General features: G+C 39.9%; 1 protein-coding gene across 1 annotated transcript in view; it reads left to right on the top strand.

The window, feature by feature from the left end:
- LOC117292619 overlaps nt 1–21551 on the top strand; it is a 50892-nt gene extending 29341 nt beyond the window's left edge. The window contains exons 16-31 of the mRNA XM_033774739.1: nt 751–933; nt 2176–2406; nt 3305–3577; nt 5233–5463; nt 6299–6415; nt 7430–7557; nt 9202–9348; nt 10240–10618; nt 12082–12272; nt 16425–16592; nt 17428–17558; nt 17932–18031; nt 18356–18521; nt 18984–19050; nt 19503–19773; nt 20335–21551. Of these exons, the coding sequence (XP_033630630.1) occupies nt 751–933; nt 2176–2406; nt 3305–3577; nt 5233–5463; nt 6299–6415; nt 7430–7557; nt 9202–9348; nt 10240–10618; nt 12082–12272; nt 16425–16592; nt 17428–17558; nt 17932–18031; nt 18356–18521; nt 18984–19050; nt 19503–19773; nt 20335–20586 (3035 nt within the window). The 3' untranslated portion in view covers nt 20587–21551. The remainder of the gene's footprint in view (nt 1–750; nt 934–2175; nt 2407–3304; nt 3578–5232; nt 5464–6298; nt 6416–7429; nt 7558–9201; nt 9349–10239; nt 10619–12081; nt 12273–16424; nt 16593–17427; nt 17559–17931; nt 18032–18355; nt 18522–18983; nt 19051–19502; nt 19774–20334) is intronic.
- Nucleotides 21552–21618: the final 67 nt, after the last annotated feature.

Below are 21618 nucleotides of genomic sequence, written 5' to 3' on the forward strand. Positions count from 1 at the left end.
GAAAGAAGAAGGTACATGAAAGAAGTAACAAACCTAAAGGAGCATTTGCCTAACGTGAAAAAAATCAGGTATTATATCAACTTTGAAGGCATGTTTTTAGCTTGCGCCAAGCGTCACTATCGTGTTGGCACTGCATGCGATTCGTCGCACCGCCATTGACGTCACGAACTTGGTAAGAAGCAATGGAGAGCTATTGATACACTGTAGTATAAAACATTGTAAGAAATGGCTCCCTCTGAAGTAACGTAGCTTTTCGAAAAAGAAGTAATTTTCCATGAATTTGATTTCGAGACCTCAGAATTAGATTTTGAGGTCTCAAAATCAAGCATCCGAAAGCACACAACTTTGTGTGACAAGGGTGTTTTTCCTTTCATTATTATCTCACAACTTCGACGACCAATTGAGTTCAAATTTTCACAGGTTTGTTATTTCTGCCATATGTTGAGCAACACCAAGTGAGAAGATTGGGCTTTTACAATTACCAATAGTGTTCAGTGCCTTTAACAAAAGGTTATGTGAAGTTACCAATCCAGGGCAATGGCATCTCTTTATATCATGCGACATGCCAATTTACGAGGCTCTTCAATTACAAACTGAATATACGGAGGTGTGACGAAGGAATATATTATTTCAAAAACCATTTTTGAAGCTTTCTTTAGGAGAACCTTGAATTATCACAATGCCAACCAGCCCATTCAGATTCATAACGACCAGTCTTTGGGAACCTTCTTTGGTGTTTATTTTTTTTAGATGACTTGTCTACGAATCTTGGTCAGTCTGTTGATGTGGTGTTTGGTTGCTCAGAAACCGTCTTCAGTGATTGCTACCAAGATGGATACGGAACTTTCTCAGTTGGAGATACTGAGGTGATGTACAATGGAACAGACGCGTCTGGAAATCAGAACTTCTGCAATTTCACAGTCGCAACCAAAGGTTTGTTGACAAATTTGATGTTACATATGAAGCGTTGTTTTAATACCCTTCATAGATGTGACCCTCTCTAATACTTAAGAGAGTCGTAAAGGATAGAGGCTAACGGCAAGTTGTTTCTTTACACTCGGTGCACCAAATTATTTCCTGTAAACAGACGAAGACGAAAATAGGTGTTGTCACGTCTTCACTGGAATAATTATGCGGGCGGCGGAAGCGCGCAAAATTGGAATGCTGTTCAAGAGAGGGCGCTTCTCTTGAATAATTAAATGTTACATAATAAGTAAGTGCGATAAAAATAATAGTGGGGGGGGGGTACAATTTCTATGACCGTCACATAGATGTTACTCTGGTCTTACAATTCTAGCCTCCTTATTGAGCCCATATCCAATCAATCATGGGGAGACCGATCTTTCTCACATGCTGCCCCACGCCTATGGAACAAATTAAAACCAGTAAAATCATCTGTTTCTTTAACCCAATTTTAAAGTTGAGTGAATGGTTTGATTTTTTTACCCTTCGATGTTTTCTTAGATATTGCATTTGTATTGTATTTCTCTACCACATGTACTGGATTTCTTCTTAGCTTAGAGATACTTTTCAGTTTTGGTCATTGAACATACAGTATGTGTGTTTTTGTTTATATTTAGCGCCATGAGCACTTTTGATGAATTTGTGGGCTTTATAGGTTTTCGGTATTAACTTTTCATCTTCTGATGTTTTGATTTGTTTTTCTTTGATCAGACCATGCATCAAGCTATTGGATTACTTAAAAAAAAACCTTTAAAAAACAAGCTGGTTTTCTTTTAGAAGACCAGTCTTCTCACTTGGTGTATCTCAACATATGCATAAAATAACAATCGTTGAAGTTGCGAGATGAAAATGAAAGAAAGAAACACCCTTGCCACACAGAGTTGTGTGCTTTCAAATGCTTGATTTCGAGACCTCAGCTGAGTTCTCAAATTGATTTCAAAATATTTTAGTGAGAAATAACTTCTTTCTCAAAAACTACGTAACTTCAGAGAAAGCCGTCTCTCACAATGTTTTATACTATCAACAGATCTCCACAGTTTTTAGTGTCCTGTGCCTTTAGGAGATATATTTAATTGGATTATAGCTAAAACACGGATCAAATGGTTTGTAAACGAAAATTGCACAAATGAAAATTGTTGTCCTTGATCGGGCGTTCTACAAACTGATGGTCATGGCGGTCTCACAGTATTACCTTTGTATCCATATATACAGAGGTTGACCTAATCTGCCCGTTGAATGTGACGATCTCAACTGATCCTGGCTCTAGTACAGCCATAGTCAACTGGCAAGAACCGGATCTAACCGGATGGAACGAGACAAATTTCACATCGACTGCCTTTTCTGGAGAGGCTTTTCCAATTGGTTCACAGAGAGTGACATATCAGCAGTGGTTTGGAATCAACAATCTGGTTCTGACATGCTCTTTTGAAGTTGACGTTGTTGGTAAGATTTGTTATGTATTAATTGCACATCTTGATCACAAACATAAATACCTCAGACAGTTTCGCTATTCCTATTGGTGGAGAGCGCGTCACATGGGGGTGTTTAAACCTTTGTTTATAACCAGTTGTGAGCGGGGACTCCGCGCTAGTCTTGATGCAAGACGTTTCTTGTTACGGGCGATGCAGGCGCTTTCGTTGAGTTGGCCGCGCTGTGTGTAAAAGGAAAACCAGCGAATATGCACCAAGACTATACGCGCATGGGCACGAATGGAACCGGAAAATACGCGCTTATGGATATCGTACATGCACATGTAACATGTATACTGAACATTCCATGGAGGTGGAAACATATAGACAAGCACTCGGAAACGGATAAGTTTTACAGAGGTTCATACTTTATTACGCCTTTTAACCAAAAAAGTGTTTATGAATGGGAATCAAAGTGTGTTGAATCGGTTTTCAACTAGTGGTTTAAACCCGCTGAGGCCTGGTTCTTTATAACTTACCTCAACTTCGTCTCGGTAAAATTATCAAGAACCAGGCCTCGTTGGGATTAAACCACTAGTTGAAAACCTCTTCACCACACATTGATGCCCTTATTTTGTCATAAAACCAATTGCATTCTTGATTGATTTCAATTTCTTGTTAATATGAAATAGATGTTGATCTTTCTGGCGTTGGCAGTTGCTCCGTACCGATGATGTCAGAATTCCTGCCGAGTCGACCAGTCCAGTTCCCCACTCATGGATCCTTCCAATTTTCTCTGCTAACTTTGGTCTAGTCTACAAAAATCCTTATAACTTATTTCTTAATGCAATACATTTTAGTAGTTATCACCAATTTCATTAAGGTTAGAATGCACTTTCTCATAATTGCTTTTTTTGTTTGAACATATTTAGATAACGAGCCTCCTGGTATCAATGGCTGCCCTGATGATGCGATAATTCCTGTCAGGTCGACCATCACGGTATATCACTCATGGACCTCGCCAGTCTTCACTGATAACTCTGGTCAATCTGTTGATGTGGTGTTTGCTTGCTCGGCAACCGCCTCCAATGAATGTCATCAAGATGGAAATGGAACTTTCTCAGTTGGAGATACCGAGGTGATGTACAAGGGAACAGACGCGTCTGGAAATCAGAACTTCTGTAACTTCACAGTCTCAATCAAAGGTTTGTTGCAATCGGATGCTGTTCCACTTTATCAATTCCAGTTGCTATTCGTATTTGCAATTTGCCTGTTTTCTGTTTGTTTTTCATTCAAACATACCCAAAACAAACCTTTCAGAGTCACGGCTGTGCGTCGTCTACAATCTTGCAGGGTCATGGTTGTACGCCATTTAAAACCTTGCAGGGTCGTTGTTGTGTGCCATTTAAAACCTTGCAGGGTCGTGGTTGTGTGCAATTTAAAACCTTGCAGGGTCATGGTTGTATGCCATTGAAAACCTTGCAGGGTCGTGGTTGTGTGCCATTTAAAACCTTGCAGGGTCGTGCCGTGCCCTGTTAAAAACCTTGCAGGGTCGTGGTCGTGCGACGTCTAAAACCTTGCAGGTACCTTGCCGTGTGCCGTTAGACCTTGCAGGGTCCCCGCCGAGCGTCGTCTAGGAAGTCTAAAACCTTGCTGTCCTTGCCGTATGCCGTTTGAGACCTTGCAGGGTCCCCGCCGAGCGCCGTCTAAAACCTTGTAGGGTCGTGGCCGTCCGCCGTCTAAAACCTTGCTGTCCTTGCCGTTTGCAGTTTGAGACCTTGCAGGGTCCTTTCCGTGCGCCGTCTAAAACCTTGTAGGGTTGTGGCCGTGCGCCGTCTAAAACCTTGTAGGGTCGTGGCCGTTCGCCGTCTAAAACCTTGTAGGGTCCTTGCCGTGCGCCGTCTAAAACCTTGTAGGGTCTTGGCCGTGCGCTGTCTAAAACCTTGTAGGGTCGTGGCCGTGCGCCGTCTAAAACCTTGTAGGGTCGTGGCCGTGCGCCGTCTAAAACCTTGTAGGGTCCTTGCCGTGCGCCGTCTAAAGCCTTGCAGGGTCCTTGCCGTGTGCCGTCTAAAACCTTGCCATTTGAGACCTTGCCGGATTCTCGCACGAGCACCATCTAAAACCTTGTAGGGTCGTGGCCGTGCGCCGTCTAAAACCTTGTAGGGTCGTGGCCGTGCACCGTCTAAAACCTTGTAGGGTCGTGGCCGTGCGCCATCTTAAACCTTGTAGGGTCCTTGCCGTGCACCGTCTAAAACCTTGTAGGGTCCTTGCCGTGCACCGTCTAAAACCTTGCAGGGTCCTTGCCGTGTGCCGTCTAAAACCTTGCTGTCCTTGCCATTTGCCATTTGAGACCTTGCCGGATCCTCGCGCGAGTGCCGTCTAAAACTTTTCAGGGTCGTGGCCATAGGAAGTCTAAAACCTTGCTGTCTTTGCCGTATGCCGTTTGAGACCTTGCAGGGTCCTTGTTGTGCGCCGTTATAGACCTTGCTGTCCTTGCCCAATGCCGTTTGAGACCTTGCAGGGTCCTTGCCGTGTGCCGTCTTAAACCTTGTGGGGTCGTGGTTGTAGGCCATTCAAATACCCTGCGGGGTCGTGGTTGTGTGCCATGTAAAACCTTGCAGGGTCGTGGCTGTGTGCTGTCACAACTCTGTTTACGCTGCGTAAGAGAGTTAAGCACAACTCAACCCCTGCGGATTATTTGTTACGAGTTTGTGACGTCAACAATCGAAAAAACATCAATTTAACATTCATGCATTCATCAACTCAACCCGTGAAAAAGAAATATGAGAAATTGTTAAGTTTTAAATCGTGCAAATTTCCTCTGCTCCGAACTAATTATTTGTATCTGTGTTTCAAACAGTTGTGGATCTGGTCTGCCCAGAGACCTTTTCAGTCGTGGCGAACCCTATCGACTCTTTAACTATAGTGGACTGGGAGGAACCACATCTAACTGGTTGGAATGGTACAAACTTTACATCGACTGCGGTTTCTGGAGGTGGATTTATGATTGGTGCACATGAAGTGACGTATCATCAGTGGTTTGGATTCAACAATCTGGTGTTGCAGTGTTCTTTTGTGTTTCGGGTTATCGGTAAGCTTTTTGTAAAACTTTTGTATAACTTTTTGTTTACCAATTCGACGAAACAAAATTGGTAGCACCCTGAAAAATTAACAACTGCGATGTCTCTTTGTGCATAATCTAGGCACTGAAGACACCACAGCACATTACTTGTACGCCAGGTGCGCGCTCGGATTGGTGTATAGTGTCCATTGTAAACCGTTTATGAAATAAAGAATAAAGACTGCTGTCCAAGTTGTCGATTATTCCAGCATTTTGCTTATGTCAAGGGTGGAGAAGAGGAATTCATAAATCAGTTAGACATCTAGGTAATAGTACAATGGAAAAAAACAAAATTGTCTCCTTAAAGGCACTGTACACGTTTGGTAATTGTCAAAGACCAGTGTTCTCACTTGGTGTATCCCATCATAAGCATAAAATAACAAACCTGTGAAAATTTGGGCTCAATTGGTCATCAACACCGTGTTGGACGAATTTGTGTGCTTTCAGTTAGGAATAAAAGACTTCTAGCTAGAAGTCTTTTATTATTTTAGTGAGAAATTACGTCTTTCTCAAAAACTACGTTACTTCAGAGGGAGTCGTTTCCCACAATGTTTTATACCAACAACAGCTCTCCAATGCTCGTTACCAAGTCAGTTTTTAAGTTAATATTTGTTTTGAGTATACCTTCCCTTTAAGTTGAAAAATAGCATTTGTAAAAAAAAATGTCTTAAAAGCAATTTTATCTTTGCAGAGCATTTGTATTCTTTACAGAACTACGGAAAATCATTATTTTTTAGAGCTCAATATTTCTGGATAGGCACAAGACGTTATTGAACATTTCCTTTCATGCCCCACTCTAAAATAGGTCAGTGTGCGTCCGAAGTAACCAGAGATACCATGGTTGGTACCCTGTCCTGGCCGGTGACAGTGCCTGGTATAACTGCAGAGTCTATTGAGAGATGCCCGCTCACTACGACGAACGGTTTGTGTGAAAATAATTGACAAACAAATGTGAAGATGTATTTTTCAATAGCTGATTCACTAATTAAGGAGATATTTAACAAAAAAGGTCCTAAAAGAACGGCAAGTCTCGTATTTGAACTTCCGGGACCATTGTGGTCCCAATTTTGTTTCGACCATTACTTTAGTTTTATGTGGTTTATGACCATAAAAATGACATACGTTGTTGAAAATGTAATAAACAACATATAAAAAAGTAAAAATAAATTCATCAAAATAACAAAGAAAAACCGTTATTTAAACTTGACCTCAGGTCAGGTTACTTGTAAAAAACTAAGAATTTGTGCCCATCTCTGATCGCAAAACTTACGGAGATGCTTGTTTTGGTCGCATGGGATGAAAAGCCTTTTTATTTGTCGTTAAGGTGCCAGCTTCCTATTTAAACTGCATCACGCGTTAATCTAACGCCCTCGCGACCATCGAGCGTTCACGTATAAACCAGCTTTTGGTAGTTTCACATTCGGGCGTAGATTTACAAAAGGGGTTTCAAAAAATTTAAGATCAAATAAACATCCTTGTCCCAGACATAGACTTTAACCGATAATTGTGTATTTGTTTTAAAAGCTAAAACTAATTTAAACAAGCTCTAATGGGTATTTTTGTTGTTCAGATTCAGCATTAAGAATAAATTAAAGCAAAGATTTGGTTTCATAAAAAATTCAGTTGTCGTGTTTTCTCACTCAAGTGCGCGCGAAACTTGCACAGTCTAACGACAGCCATTTTGAAATCCAAGATGGTCGTCGTACCAGGTGTAATTTTTCTGCTGTCCTTTGGACTAACAATGTTGGTAATGTTTTACTTTAATCATGCGCCTAGTTTCATGCTTTACAGGGAAAGTGCACAATCGACCTGTTTTTTTTTGAGCTACATGTAAGCCTCCCTTTGTTTTAGATCATTTTAGTGTTTTTCAATAAAATGAAAAGTTTTTTGGGGGATAAAAAAAAGATTGACTGACGATGAATATAAACATTCACAGCTGGATTTCCAAGAGCCACAAGAAACTGTTCAACAGCACCTCCCCCTCGGTTTTTCATGTGGAAGGAACACATGATTCAAAGCTGCGGTGAAGCGGTGAAGACTGTAACTGTTGAAGATATCGTTGATGTAAGGTTTGGTGAACTGTTGGAATTGTATAGTATACACATAATGAATGTTTATGAGTGCAATGGTGCGAATTATGTTCATGAGTTGAAAGATGGAATGTTCTATTCAACGAGGCGGAGCCGAGTTGAATGGAACATTCCAGCTTTCAACGAATGAACATATTCGCACCATTGCACGAATGAAAAACATTCATTATTTGTTTTATATAACATCCAAGTAGAACTTTGTAATTTTGATTGAAAGATACAACTTTCAAAACAAACAATTTCAACTGTAGAAGCCGAATGCTAGTAATTTTACTATGCCTTCTTGCAGAACACCTGCTGCGTTACCAAAGACACGCGCACGCAGTGATGTTTTTACTCAGCTTTTTCGTTCCATCCGAAAAGTACCATTGCACGCTGCCAGCGTGCCAGCGTGCAATGGTACTTTTCGGATGGAACGAAAAAGCACGGTGAGTGACTCAGCGTGCAATGGTACTTTTATTTGCTATCACGTGACGGACAATCCTCCAATCAAATGGCAAGGATCTGCTTGGGTGTTATATAATATACAAATAATGAATGTTTATGAGTGCAATAATATGTTCATGAGTTGAAAGATGGAATATTCTATTCAACGATTGTACATCTTTGCACTATTGCAAGAATGAAAAACAGTCATTATTTGTTTTATATAACATCTAAGTAGATCTATCATTTTGATTGAGATTACAACTTCCAAAACAAACAAAGCGTAGGCCTACTATGAATGTGAAATTACACCCATTTCTTTTGGGTCGGCCTGTTGGATTCAACAGTGACTGTGTGCATTCTGAACAGCTGTTTTGAGACATGCAGACGCCGAAATAATGATGCATTACAAAAGACGGCACGCAGTGATGTTTTTGCTCAGTGTGCAATAGTACTTTTTGGGTGGAACGAAAAATGCACGGTGACTGACGTAGTGTGCAGTAGTACTTTTATTTGCTACCACGTGACGGACAATTCTATCAAATGGCAAGGATCTGCTTGGGTGTATACAACATGCTACAGAGGGATTTTGTTGAAATTTAACAGATGCTTGAACAAAGCATATTAAACTGTACTGGGTTCTTATTTATTTTAGCACTTTATCACACCCCTTCAGGGGCCTATCAATGCGGCCAGTATTTTTTTTCGTGCAAGATATGTGGAGCAACATCTATAGTATAATAAGACCTGGGGTGGATTTCACAAATTTAAAACTAGTCTTATCTCGAGTTCAAGTAGGACGAGTTACTCATGTCTTGGTCCGGCCAATCCAACTGTTAATACAGCAAATTTGGACCCTACTTCGTGGTAACGGACCCTTCCCATGAAATATGCTAATTACATTCACGCATGCGTACAGACCCTGTTGGTTGGCAAACACCATAGAGTTGTGCACTAAGCAGACGCGCAATCGCGCCTGTGTCACGCACCCATAGCCGTGTACAAAACAGCGGGAAGTTCCCTCATTTTGCCAACCAAAACGTTAGTGCGCACGCGCTATGTGCAATTTACATATTTCACGGGAAGGGTCGTTTATCTTCTTGTTCGAACAAAATATTTTTACCACTTTTAGCCCCCGAAAACAATCTTCGGCAGAATTGATTGTCTGGGACACAAATTTTAATTTTGGCAGGTTGATGTGACGGAAGGAAATGCAGAAGAAGTGGCCGAGTTTCTTGTCAATCAAACTTCCTCGTCCTCTTCATCCAGTGAAAGTGACGTCGAAGCGATTTCACAGGTTTTGGAAAACATCGTCAACGCCAAATCTGGAAATCCCGGGGTAAGAGTGAATTCTTACCTCTCGGTACCGTCTTGTAATTTTGGTAATGCCTACCAACTATCCTATTGACCTCCTGCACGCACGTCACACGCGGCAACTGTGCCGCGCTCACCATGTTGGTTGGCAATTAGGTTTACGTGTAAAAAATGCGCACTTCACTGAATAATGCTCACTGACATTGCCCACCATTATGGCGCATCCAAGATTACTCGATGATGACGTCAGGTGAATTGGGTCAAAAGGACAAAAATTCCGGGACTTCCGGCAGAATCCCGGGATATCGGGGGGAATCCTGTCGGGAACCCCGGCCTGATATGGGGCACAGGGTATCCCAAATATTTCCATACTGGTACTCACTATTTTCCTCCTGTTAGTACCCCTCTTAATAATTTACTGAAGTTCCAGGCACATGATAAAGACCATGGTCAAAGACGGTTAAAGACACTGGACACTATTGGTAATTGTCAAAGACCAGTCTTCTCACTTGGTGTATCTCAACACATGCAAAAAATAACAATGTGAAAATTTGAACTCAATTGGTCGCAGAAGTTGTGAGATAATAATTGAAAAAAAAAACACTTCTGTTACGCGAAGTTGTGTGCTTTCAGATGCTTGATTTCGGGACCTCAAAGTATAATTCTGAGTTCTCGGAATCAAATTCAAATTTTTTTTAGTGGAGAATTACTTATTTCTTGAAAACTGTGTTGCTTCAGAGGGAGCTGTATACTAGCAACAGCTCCCCATTACTCGTTACGAAGTAAGTGTTTATGCTACCAATTATTTTGAGTAATTACCAATTGTGTCGAGTGCGTTTAACAACCTTTGTAAACATGTTACCCAACCATTACACGGATCTCAGAGAATAAATCTCGTTTGGCTTAACACAATCAGGTGACTGATGCTGTGGTAGAGACAGTCTCAAATGTCATCGTGAACGCCAAAGAGACGCAAGATTCCCCAGACAGTAAGAGCTCCTCGGCTATCATCCAGTCAGTTGAGGCTCAAGTTTTATTGACCCTTCAGCAAGAAGGAAATGTCAGTATACAGCAGGATGCCATCCATGTCGAGGCAGTGAGCATTGACCCCATAGACGCAAGTAATGGATTCAGCTTTGCAACAGCACAAAAGGAGTCAGCTGGCTCGAGGCCGCCACAAGAGGGCTCTCTTGATGGGACTGAGATCAAGACATTCACAAATGCCAGTGAGGTACCAAAGGGTGTGGTTGCATCGATTCAGTTACCAGCGAACATTAATGACCTGCTACCACAAGGTAATAATGGAAATAAAAAACAGAGAAATAATCTTTTTGAGGGATTCAGTTGGCACAAATGAAACTGTGGTTTTGCAAACACCAGCACAGCAGGTTTTGAAATTTTTGTACTCTATAATGATTCAAAGAAGTTGCCGTCCCAGTTGTATTATTTAAAAACTTTACACAAGTACCAAGTTACAGAGAGATGAACAATGCCAGCATATAATAAGGGAATCAATGTGTGGTGAAGAGGTTAAATTATCAAGAACCAGGCCTCGGCGGGTTTAAACCACTAGGTGAAAACCGATTCAACACACTTTGATTCCCATTCATAAATACCTTTTCGGTCACAAAAAACATCAACACTTTTTGGTCAAAAAGTAAAATAAATGCAAAAATTATAATTGTTCAATGATTTCTTTCAACACAACACCCCTCCAGCTATGAAATGGTAAGGCCCTTCGGGTAAACAACTCTTTATAAGGAGATTGCTGTGCGCACGTCGCGCGTATCCCGCGATGTGGCACAGCTTTTCCAGCCGTTGTTCTCGACCAATAGGAATTAAAAAACTGTCTTATAAGCACAGGTGCAAGCTCGTGTGTCACGCCCGTGTTTCAACCCTTTTTTCTGGTGTTATATCATCCGTTCAAACACCCCCACGTGATGCCCTCTCGACCAATCAGAATAGATAAACTGTCTTTATGAATATTTATGAATATTGCCAAGGCTGTGCATTATCTTGATTGAAAGCATGGTTGGCCGTACCATACATCATTTTGAGAAACGTGCATTTAAATTCCCTTAATTAAAAGCTTGTAAAGCTATGTGGAACATATTTATAATTATTTCACTGTTCTGACTTTCAGACCTACTAAAACCTTTGAAAAAAATTGAGCCATCTGTTCTTTGCAGCAGGTTTCCAGATGTCTTGTTGACTGCAACACCCCTTCCATGTCAGTGAGACTCTTTCGACATACTGAGTTGGCAGTAACTAGTTGAACCATCCCACATTTGTGTAATTCCTTGAGTTACTCTCCCCCCATTAAAAGGTTATAAATAAGGGTATAAAAGAGTGGCAGCGTCGTGGCCGTGCGATAAGTAAGGTTTGAAACGGCCGTTTAAAAAAGAGTCATTATTCTTTTATTCCCATTCATACTAATGCCCTTTTTGTTAAAAGGCAAAACAGTTTCATAGTTCAAGACTTTTTGCCACTTGTTTCCTTTGCGAATTGACAAAATCTTCTGTGAAAATGTTTTGTGCGCATTAGGCTCTGTTTACTAACAGCTTTGAAATGCGTTCCACATAAGCTTAACTGGCGTACATGAGCTTGTGCGCCCAACATGCGGTCTTAAACAGCTCTAGCTGGTCATTATCAACCGCTTAAACACCCCTACGTGACGCGCTCTCCACCAATGGGAATGGTGAAACTGTCTGGAGTATTTATGAATGATAACTTAAAATGAAACCATTGGTACCTGTAGGTAGCAGTAGAACATCATTACGAGCTAGTTTCATAGTCTACGCTGATGAAACATTGTTCCAGACTGGAGTTATGGAAGGTTCAAACGGCACAAACAACTTGACAACAAAAGTCGCTGGGTCCATCGTTTCACTGGCAGTAGAAGGTGTGGAGCTTAAAAACCTCACTGATCCAGTGGTTATTGACTTCAAGGTAAGACCATCTGTTATATGAAGCTCTGTTTGAAATATATTTACAAAAAATAGTAATCTAAAGTTTAACTGTAAAAAAAATCCACATCGAATGGTTTGGTTACTATTTGTGCAATACAAAACTCCATAGATGTACATTGAACTTACACGGTTTAAAGATAATGATAGTAGAAAACTTCCCTTCAAATATTACTTTCTGAGGTGCTGTAGTTCTTGAGAAATGAGCAGAACACTTCCACCAAAACTCTTTTAGTATGTACAAGGGATTTACGGAACTCTCCTGAAAAAAATGCTGTGTGATTTTCACTTTTTTCTAAAAAAAAAATAACTACTAATTTGAAGCTGAAACTTCATCCACTGGGAGTTGGGGTGTCAAGGCCAAAAATATACAAAATGTATCAACAAAACACTTTACAGCCATTGGACACTTTCTGAACAGAGCAAAACTTAAAAGTTCACAGATTTACAAATAACTTACAGGGTTTACAGAAGGTAATGGTGAAGACTTCCCTTGAAATATTATTCCATTAATTGCTTTACTTTTTGAGAAAACATGTAAACAATATCAGTTCTCAATATCGAGAATAACAGATTTATTTTAAACACATGTCATAAAACGGTGAATCGTGCGGAAACAAGGGTGGGTTCTCCTGTTATTTTCTCTCGACTCAGATGACCGATTTAGCCTAAATTTTCACAGGTTTGTTATTAGCTGTTCCGACTTACCGTCGGAACAGGTATTGTTTTCGTCAAGATTTTTATTATTTTTATTATTGGGATTTTCGTTAGAACGTGCGTTAAATTTTTCCTTGTTTTTCTAACCGCGTTCTGGACCAATTACTCTGTGCATGGGTTTTCGTTAAAACGAACGTGCGTAATTAGATATTTGACATTGACGTCGTCGTCAAAAACCTCCTTAAGGCATCTGATACTAAATTTCAACCCTACTTAATAGTTATAGGCGTTAGCAGTTCATATTTAGTGACAATGGTCGCAAAATCATGAAACGAGAATTATTTCGCCGGATCATAATCCCCTCTGTTGATGCACACATGTAAAAACCCACCATTTTTACATCGTGCCCTTCTAGCCTAGTGGTCATCAGTCGCGACTACACATCTGAGAATTGCGAGTTCGAAACCTCCGTCCGAAATCAATATTTTTTATCCCCCAAAACTAAAAATATATTTCTTTTTGTAATATTTAAGTTTGATTCTTATCTTTATATCGATAGTGTTGCCTTTTCTTTTTCTCAAATGTTAGCCCAACATAACCTGTGTGCATGCATGACATGATGATGTTTAAAAACACAGTAAGCGAAAAATGGTGATCATAAGCGCAGAGTTTGGTGGTTAAGAGTTCTGTGAAATCAACTTGTACTAGATCAAACATCAAACCACCGACCCAAAATTTTTTTTAAAATCGTAATTAATTAACCATGTGACCCATATTTGCATATTTAATTGTACAAGGGGACAAAGTTGTTGGAACTTCCTGTTGATGCTGACATCATGACAACATCAGCATAAGTATTGGAATTGCACTACCTATTGAACCACTTGGAGTGTTCAAGGAGTCCAACACGTCAGTCTAGAGTCCAACTCTGATTGTAAAAATCAATTCAGGCATCATCTTCAATTTAATTTTATGCAAACAAGCAAACTTATAAATTTTCTGATTTTATTTCAAAGGGTAACATAAATGGCTGTTAGCAAACGGTTTCCAACAAAAACTACATGGTGTACGTGCACAATATTCTTACTGGCCTCAAGCATTTACCTCTAGATAATAAATCAAGCATTCAGTTCAAAATGATAAAAGTTTGGTATTGCCACATTATTCAGCGAACCATGAATCATACACAGCTACAATTCACAAGAAAATCTATGTGTGGAGGGTAACAGACAGCACACAATGGAACCGGAGTTTAACAATGACAATACCAAAAGTGCAATCGTCAGCCGTTGAAGTTTATTATACATGGGGCTGATGGTGATCAAAAGGATAAAAGTCTGTTGTCGATACAACCGCCCACTTATATTCAACGGATCATGAATCACGGACCATATGCACAAAATAAAATATTCAAAAGAATATCCATATAATAGATTTGTCTGGTGTATAAACTGATGTCCCAGCCATGGGATTTTCGTGTGTTTTTGCTAGATTCCTCGCTCCCAAGGTGACTACAAAACGTCTCTAATGGATAACAATGGTATATTTCGACATGGTTTTTTTCCCATGAGTTGTGGGGCCCAATTTCTCTAGTATTTATTTTGGGTATTTTGTTTATCTGTTTCATTTAAATATATGGTTAAGTTTTATTTTACGCTAACTGTTTTTGTGTTTGTTCTTCCTGTAATTTTGAATTGTTTTGCCTCTACATAAGATTACACCCACTAAATAGAATTGCTAACATTGCTTTCTTCATTAGAAAAAAAGGGTGGAGGGGGTCCGTACTCGTTAAGGTTTGCTTTTTATGGGCCCCTCAATCCCCTACATGTGTTTTGCATTGATTTTTAGTTTTTGTTTTCTATTATTGTACGATTGCATTTGCTTGTAATAAATTATTTATTACCTTCTGTGTAGACTATTAGCAAGTCTCGCGCGTATTTGAACTTGCGGGACCATTATGTTCCAAACCTTATGGAGTTTTACGTGGGACATTTTGTTTCGTCCATTATTTTAGTTTAACGTAGTTTATGACCATGAATATTAGAAATATTGTTGGAAATGTAATACTAGTTAACAAAACGTATACAAGTAAAATCCTTTCAACAAAAGAAATCCTACTTTCGGGATGTCAACTTCCCGAGAAAAGTTATCACAGGAAGACGACATCCTAATTTTAGAATGTCGACATCCCGAGAAAAATTATCACAGGAAGACGACATCCAACTTTTAGGATGTCGACATTCCGAGATAAATTATCACAGGAAGACGAAATTCTTCTTTTAGAATGTCGACTTCCCGAGATAAATTATCATAGGAAGATGACAACTGACGTTTAGGATGTCGACATACCGAGATAAATTATCACAGCAAGACGACATCCTAATTTAGGATGTCGACATCCCGAGATAAATTATCACAGGAAGACGACATCCTACTTTTAGGATGTCGACATTCCGAGATAAATTATCACAGGAAGACGAAATTCTTCTTTTAGAATGTCGACTTCCCGAGATAAATTATCACAGGAAGATGACAACTGACGTTTAGGATGTCGACATACCGAGATAAATTATCACAGCAAGATGACATCCTACTTTTAGGATGTCGACATCCCGAGATAAATTATCACAGGAAGACGACATCCTACTTTTAGGATGTCGACATTCCGAGATAAATTATCACAGGAAGACGACATTCTTCTTTAAGAATGTCGACTGTTTGTAGTTATAAGACTCCATGGGGATAGGAGAAAAATTTGGAAAAACCGTGACCTCAATTTGACCTCTACTTCCGGGTCAACCGGAAGTGGGACCATATCTCAAGAACTACTCAACCGATTTTCAATTTGTTTTCACTTACAGACTCCTTGACATTAATATTGACTGTGAAAACTCGTGACCCCATGTTGGCCTCTACGTCCGGGTGAACCGGAAGTGGGACCATACGCCAAGTACTATACAACCGATTTTCAATCCTGTTTGTTCAGTTTTATCCTCCTAAGGCATTAAAAATAAACTTTGAAATCCATGACCCCAAGTTGACCTCTACTTCCGGGTCAACCAGAAGTGGCACCATATCTCAAGAACTACACAACCGATTTTCTAACTTTTTGCAGTTACAGACTCCTTGGGCGTTAGAGATTAGCCTTAGGTTACCGTGACCCCATGAAGTGGCACCGTAACTCAAGACACTGTACAGTATTTTTCAAACTTGTTTTCAGTTATAGACTCCTTGGTAATGTTAACACATAATCAAAGCAAAAGAACACGGAACAGCTTTGTGTTTGTTCACAAACACCTAATGTCTAGTTTTATATATAAGTTGTGATACACGAAGTGTGGGCCTTTGGACAATACTGTTTACCGATGTTGTGTGATTGCTTCAGCGGCACCTTATAGAGATACCATCATAGGTCTACTTTGCATTAAGTTTAACTTAAATGCCATGCAAGATGACTTTTTTGTGATCTTATTATTAGATTCTACCCAATGTATCCCAAGAAGACATCGCCACAATCAAATGTGTGTTCTGGGAATTTGGTGAGGAGTCCAGTTTCTGGTCCACAGAGGGCTGCCAGCTTGCTGGGATGACCGATGACAAAGTGTCATGTGTTTGTGACCATGCTACTAACTTCGCCATACTTGTGGTATGTAGTTCTCTCCAAGACTCTGGAACACTTTACATAATCCAACACTTTATTTACGAGTCTGATTTGAGCATATTTATTTAATTTTGCAAATCATGTTTTGATTTTAAGAGTAGGCCTACTAGGATTGTACATGTTGAGGTTTATACAAGTAGGTATGTGCAAGATAGAGGTACATGTTGCGGTTTTGAGGAGTTATGTGTTAAGGGGTCACTGTAGTTACATGTTGAGGTGTCACAAAGGTAAGTGTCAAGGTTTCAATGAGGTACGTGTTGAGGTTTTAATGAGGTACGCATTGAGGTTTCAAGGAGGTACATATTGAGGTTTAAATAAGGTCCTTGTTGAGGTTTCAATGAGGTACGTGTTGAGGTTTCAATGAGGTACGTGTTGAGGTTTAAATAAAGTACTTGTTGAGGTTTCAATGAGGTACGCATTGAGGTTTCAAGGAGGTACATATTGAGGTTTCAATGAGGTACATGTTGAGGTTTCAATGAGGTACGTGTTGAGGTTTCCATGAGGTACGTGTTGAGGTTTCAATGAGGTATGTGTGGAGGTTTCAATAAGGTACGTGTTGAGGTTTAAATAAGGTACGTGTTAAAGTTTCAATGTGGTACGTGTTGAGGTTTCAGGGAGGTAGTTATTGAGGTTTAAATGAGGTACGTATTGAGGGTTAAATGAGGTACATGTTAAGGTTTCAATGTTGAGGTTTCAAAGCAGTGGATGTTGAAGTGCAGGTGTCATTATTGAGACAACTCTTTATCGCCTCAGGGTAAAAATGTAATGGATCTACGGGAAACATCCAAACAAATTTTTTTTTACCTTTTGCTTTGCGCAGGATGTGAAGGGTCAGAAACGTAGAGAGGATGGTCTCTCCTTCACCCCAGCACTTGATCTCATCAGCCAAATAGGAGGTGCTCTATCAGTCGCAGCTCTTGCTATTACATTAGTAATTTATTTGTCTATAAGGTAAGTCTGTGGGGGGTGGCACAGGTCGCAAGACTGCTCTTATCAACAAGACTGAAGAATGGATGTAGAGAAATATCAGCTGACCCACCAGAACATCTAATCTTCCACCTATTTCTAAAATAGGCTTTATAATTTACTCACTTGTGTAACCCTTGACAGTGAAGCCATCCTTTTTACATTCAAGTTGTATTGGAGACTGGACAGAAAGAAATCAAATCTTTTTTTAAGGAATTAAAGATCTATCATTCTTTAATGGCAGTTGTGGCTTAAGTGACAAAGCCCAAACAAACGAACAAACAAACAAAAAACCAAAAAAAACAAACAAACAGACAAACAATGTATGTTAATAGCTGATGATTGATTTTCCATCCAGCAAACTACGCACCGGCAAATCTCGTCAGATTTTCATCCATTTTTGTTTCTCCTTGTTGATGCTGTACATCGTGTTCCTGGCTGGCATTGACAATGGAAGGGTAAGTGTAAAGGGAAGGTACACGTTTGGTAATTACTCAAAACTAATCTTAATTTAAAAATTGATTTGGTAACGAGCAATGGAGAGCTGTTGATAGTATAAACTATTGTGAAAAACGACTCCCTCTGAAGAAACATAGTTTTTGAGAAAAAGGTAATTTCTCACTAAAATATTAAGAGACTTCTAGCTAGAAGTCTTTTATTCCTATCTGGAAGCATACAAATTTGTACAACAAGGGTGCTTTTTCTTTCATCATTTCCTCGCAACTTCGACGACCAATTGATAAGGGAACGTGCAGTTCATTATTCTCTGATCTCATCTGCAGGGTTCTGGAGGATGGTGTGTATTTGTTGGAGCTCTGATTCACTACTTGAGTCTGACCACCTTGATGTGGATGGCTGTTGAAGCCAGGAATATGTACGTCAGCACCGTCAAGGTGTTCCCTGAAGACACGCCACGATACATGATCAAAGCTGGACTCCTTGCTTGGGGTAAAGCTCTAAAACATGAATTCAATTTCAATCGATTTCACATAACATAGGACTGGTTGGACACATCTTTTCTTTTTTGGCAAAGGCGCTGAACCAGTCCTAACTTAGCATCGGTATAAGGGTCTTTTTAGAGGAGTTAAATAATTCTGCATAACTTGCCACTCATGATACGATACATTTGGGCACATCATCAGCACATGCAGTAAATATCATGATGGGCCTAAAACAAAGCCTTGTGGAACACTAGCATTACTCCTACCATTAATTCACACTGTTTTTTAATTTTTTAAAGGATCTCCTCAGAGTTGAATAATTCTGCATAACTTGCTATTCATGACATGATACAGTGGCTCGACACCATCAGAACTTGCATGGAATTTATATTGAGTGGCCTAAAAAAACACCTTGTGGAACACCTGCATTGCTCCTACTATTAATTCACACTGCTCTTATTTTTTAAAGGATCTCCACTGATTGTCCTGACCGCAACTTTGGCAGCAGCGACAGAATCCTACAAGCATGATGATTAGTAAGTTTTGTAATAGCGATACCTATGAAATACTAACTTTCTTCTAGGACCGGAATTTAAAGGGATTTTAAAATATTCCTCTAGAATTTTTTCAATTCAACAATGAGACGTCGAGTACAGAAACTTGTACCTCGTACTTGCCTGATGCTATGTAGGTTCATGTAATGCTAGAGTAGTTTGACAACCTGTTAGTGTTATTGAAGTATCATCATCATAGCCGTCCTCCCGAGGTAGTTCCCGGAGATTTGCTTCCCAACTATGAGTCTTCATAGGTCTCTGTTCCTTGCTAGGTGTCCTGCTGCTGCCACTGATGGTGTGTCAGCCTCTTCACAGAAGTGCTTGATATCTTCCAGCCATCGTTTCCCCGGTCTACCTCTGGGTCTGTTATTGAATAAAGTACAATTAATTAGAGCTGTTTTACAACACAATCATCACTTTTATTTTGACTGTAGTTGTTTCATCTCTCCTGGTCTGCCCATGAACCTCGGTCTCATCACCCCAATCGCTCTCATCCTCCTCCACAACGTCATCACTTTCATCCTGGTCATGCGCAGTCTCCTCAAGGTCAAAGAGGCATCTCGGTCAGAGCAAATAACCAAACGCCTCCAGAATGCTGTGGGAATCTCAGCCCTCATGGGCTTAACTTGGTGCTTTGGGTTTCTGGCCATTGAAGGGGCAACTTTTGCCTTCCAGCTCCTCTTCTGTCTGTTTAACTCCTTGCAGGTATGTTCATTGTATTGTTTCTTAAATTATTTGGGTTATTTGAGCTGTATTCCATACATAAAACAGGGAGAACACAATGTGTACAAAACTTATGATAACAAATTCAAGTTTTTTATGAACATATCAAAATGCGCAAACTAATTTGAATGCAACCGATTCCAGGCAATGTTCGTGAAGGAAAGGCAATCAAATTGAAAAATTCACCTATGTTTCTTAGTGATTGTAAGGCTATTATTTGAAAAATTACTCCAAAAATGTGCTACCAAAGTGTTCCATTTGCATGCATCGCAATTGGTTGCCTCAAAGTTGCCTCATGTGAAAAGGCGCTTACACTCTACTGAAGTCAGTGGGCGGTCGGCCCTCTGCTTGGAAGCCCACCACTTTATTTAGTCATATTGCAGAAGTAAATATTATAGAATAGATAGATAGAATAGATTTATTTATTGTCCACGTTAAAAACCATAGAAACGTGACATCCACTGGCCAAATACAAGTATACACAATCAATATAAAAACTATATAATTACAAATTCATATGTATGTCGCTATTGTTTGTGGTAGGGTGTGGTCGTCTTTGTCATGTTCTGTGCTCGACGTGAAGAGGTCCGAGCAGCGGTCGCCCCTTACCTTAGACGGATCTGCTGTTGCCGTGTCTGTCAAGCACCTGAGCTTCATCCCGATAGGTCCTACGATCTCCCAACCTCTCAGACTGCACTCGGCACTTCAAGTATTAACACAGCCAGCCTTGATCTCTCCGTGTCTGTAGCAGTGGAGGAGTCACGTAAAAAATATGTATCGACAGAGGCTCTCTGAATTACAGGGCTTTTAAGTTTTCCCGGGAAGGGATTTGAGGCTCAGGGATGGGCATAGCTTCTTTTTACTAGAGGAGCTTCAAGGTCAAATTGAGTTTTATGATCCACTCACTTAACAATAGATAGAGTCCCAATGAAACTGGGAACAATTTTAAATCTCCAACCTCACCTTTAACCTGTTCAAAGTGCACTTTGTTATATGCCCTTCAAATAAGAGAAAACAGATCGTTGTCCCGATTAATATTTGGTAGCTAGACCCTCAAAATAATTCTACTCTAGACAGATTTGAGAGTCTGAGAAAAGACTTACAGTGTGTAAAAATTTTGCCTATTTGTGACCTGGGCTTGTTGACTTCCAACTTGAGGTATTGTGGATGACATAGGCCCTGAAATAAATGGTTCTTTGTCGAGAGGTGTAGGGACATTTTCCAAGATTGATGCTCAGACTTGTAAAATTAGGGGTGATTTTATTTAAAGAGAGGGACTGGAGAATAAATTAATGGACCCTGTGACTCCCCATATCAACTTGAGCAGAGGATAACAGTTTAAGCGTCAATGAACAGATTCCTTCTTTAAACGAGCTGCGAGACTTCTAAGTATATTTGGCTTTTTTTTTTTTTTTTTACATTTGAGTCTTTTGCACCGTATGCTTATTAATATGCTCAGTTTTTGAAAGTTTAACACCTTTAGAGTGTTTTGCTAAACGGTGATTCTTTGGTGTATATTCACTGATTTTCAAACAAACAATGTTTTCGTAAATACGTTATTTCTAAACGGAGTCGCTATATAGTTTTGCATAGTATAAATAATATTGTCTTGATATCATCATGGCGCTATAGGCACAGTTGTCTGCTTAGAACATTTGCGAAGCAGAAAACATATCTAAGCTTAGGTTTTTCGTCTTGGTTAGAATACAGTTAGCACTTCTTACTTGTGCTCAAAGGTAGCCTTGCTCAAGGCAGTCGAATTATTCACTCCGAAAAAAGACCGCCGCTGTATAAAAAAACCACCCCTATTCACTGTGCGTAACATCG

The sequence above is a fragment of the Asterias rubens genome, chromosome 7 (genome assembly GCF_902459465.1).
Source record: "Asterias rubens chromosome 7, eAstRub1.3, whole genome shotgun sequence".
Lineage (NCBI taxonomy): Eukaryota > Metazoa > Echinodermata > Asteroidea > Forcipulatida > Asteriidae > Asterias > Asterias rubens.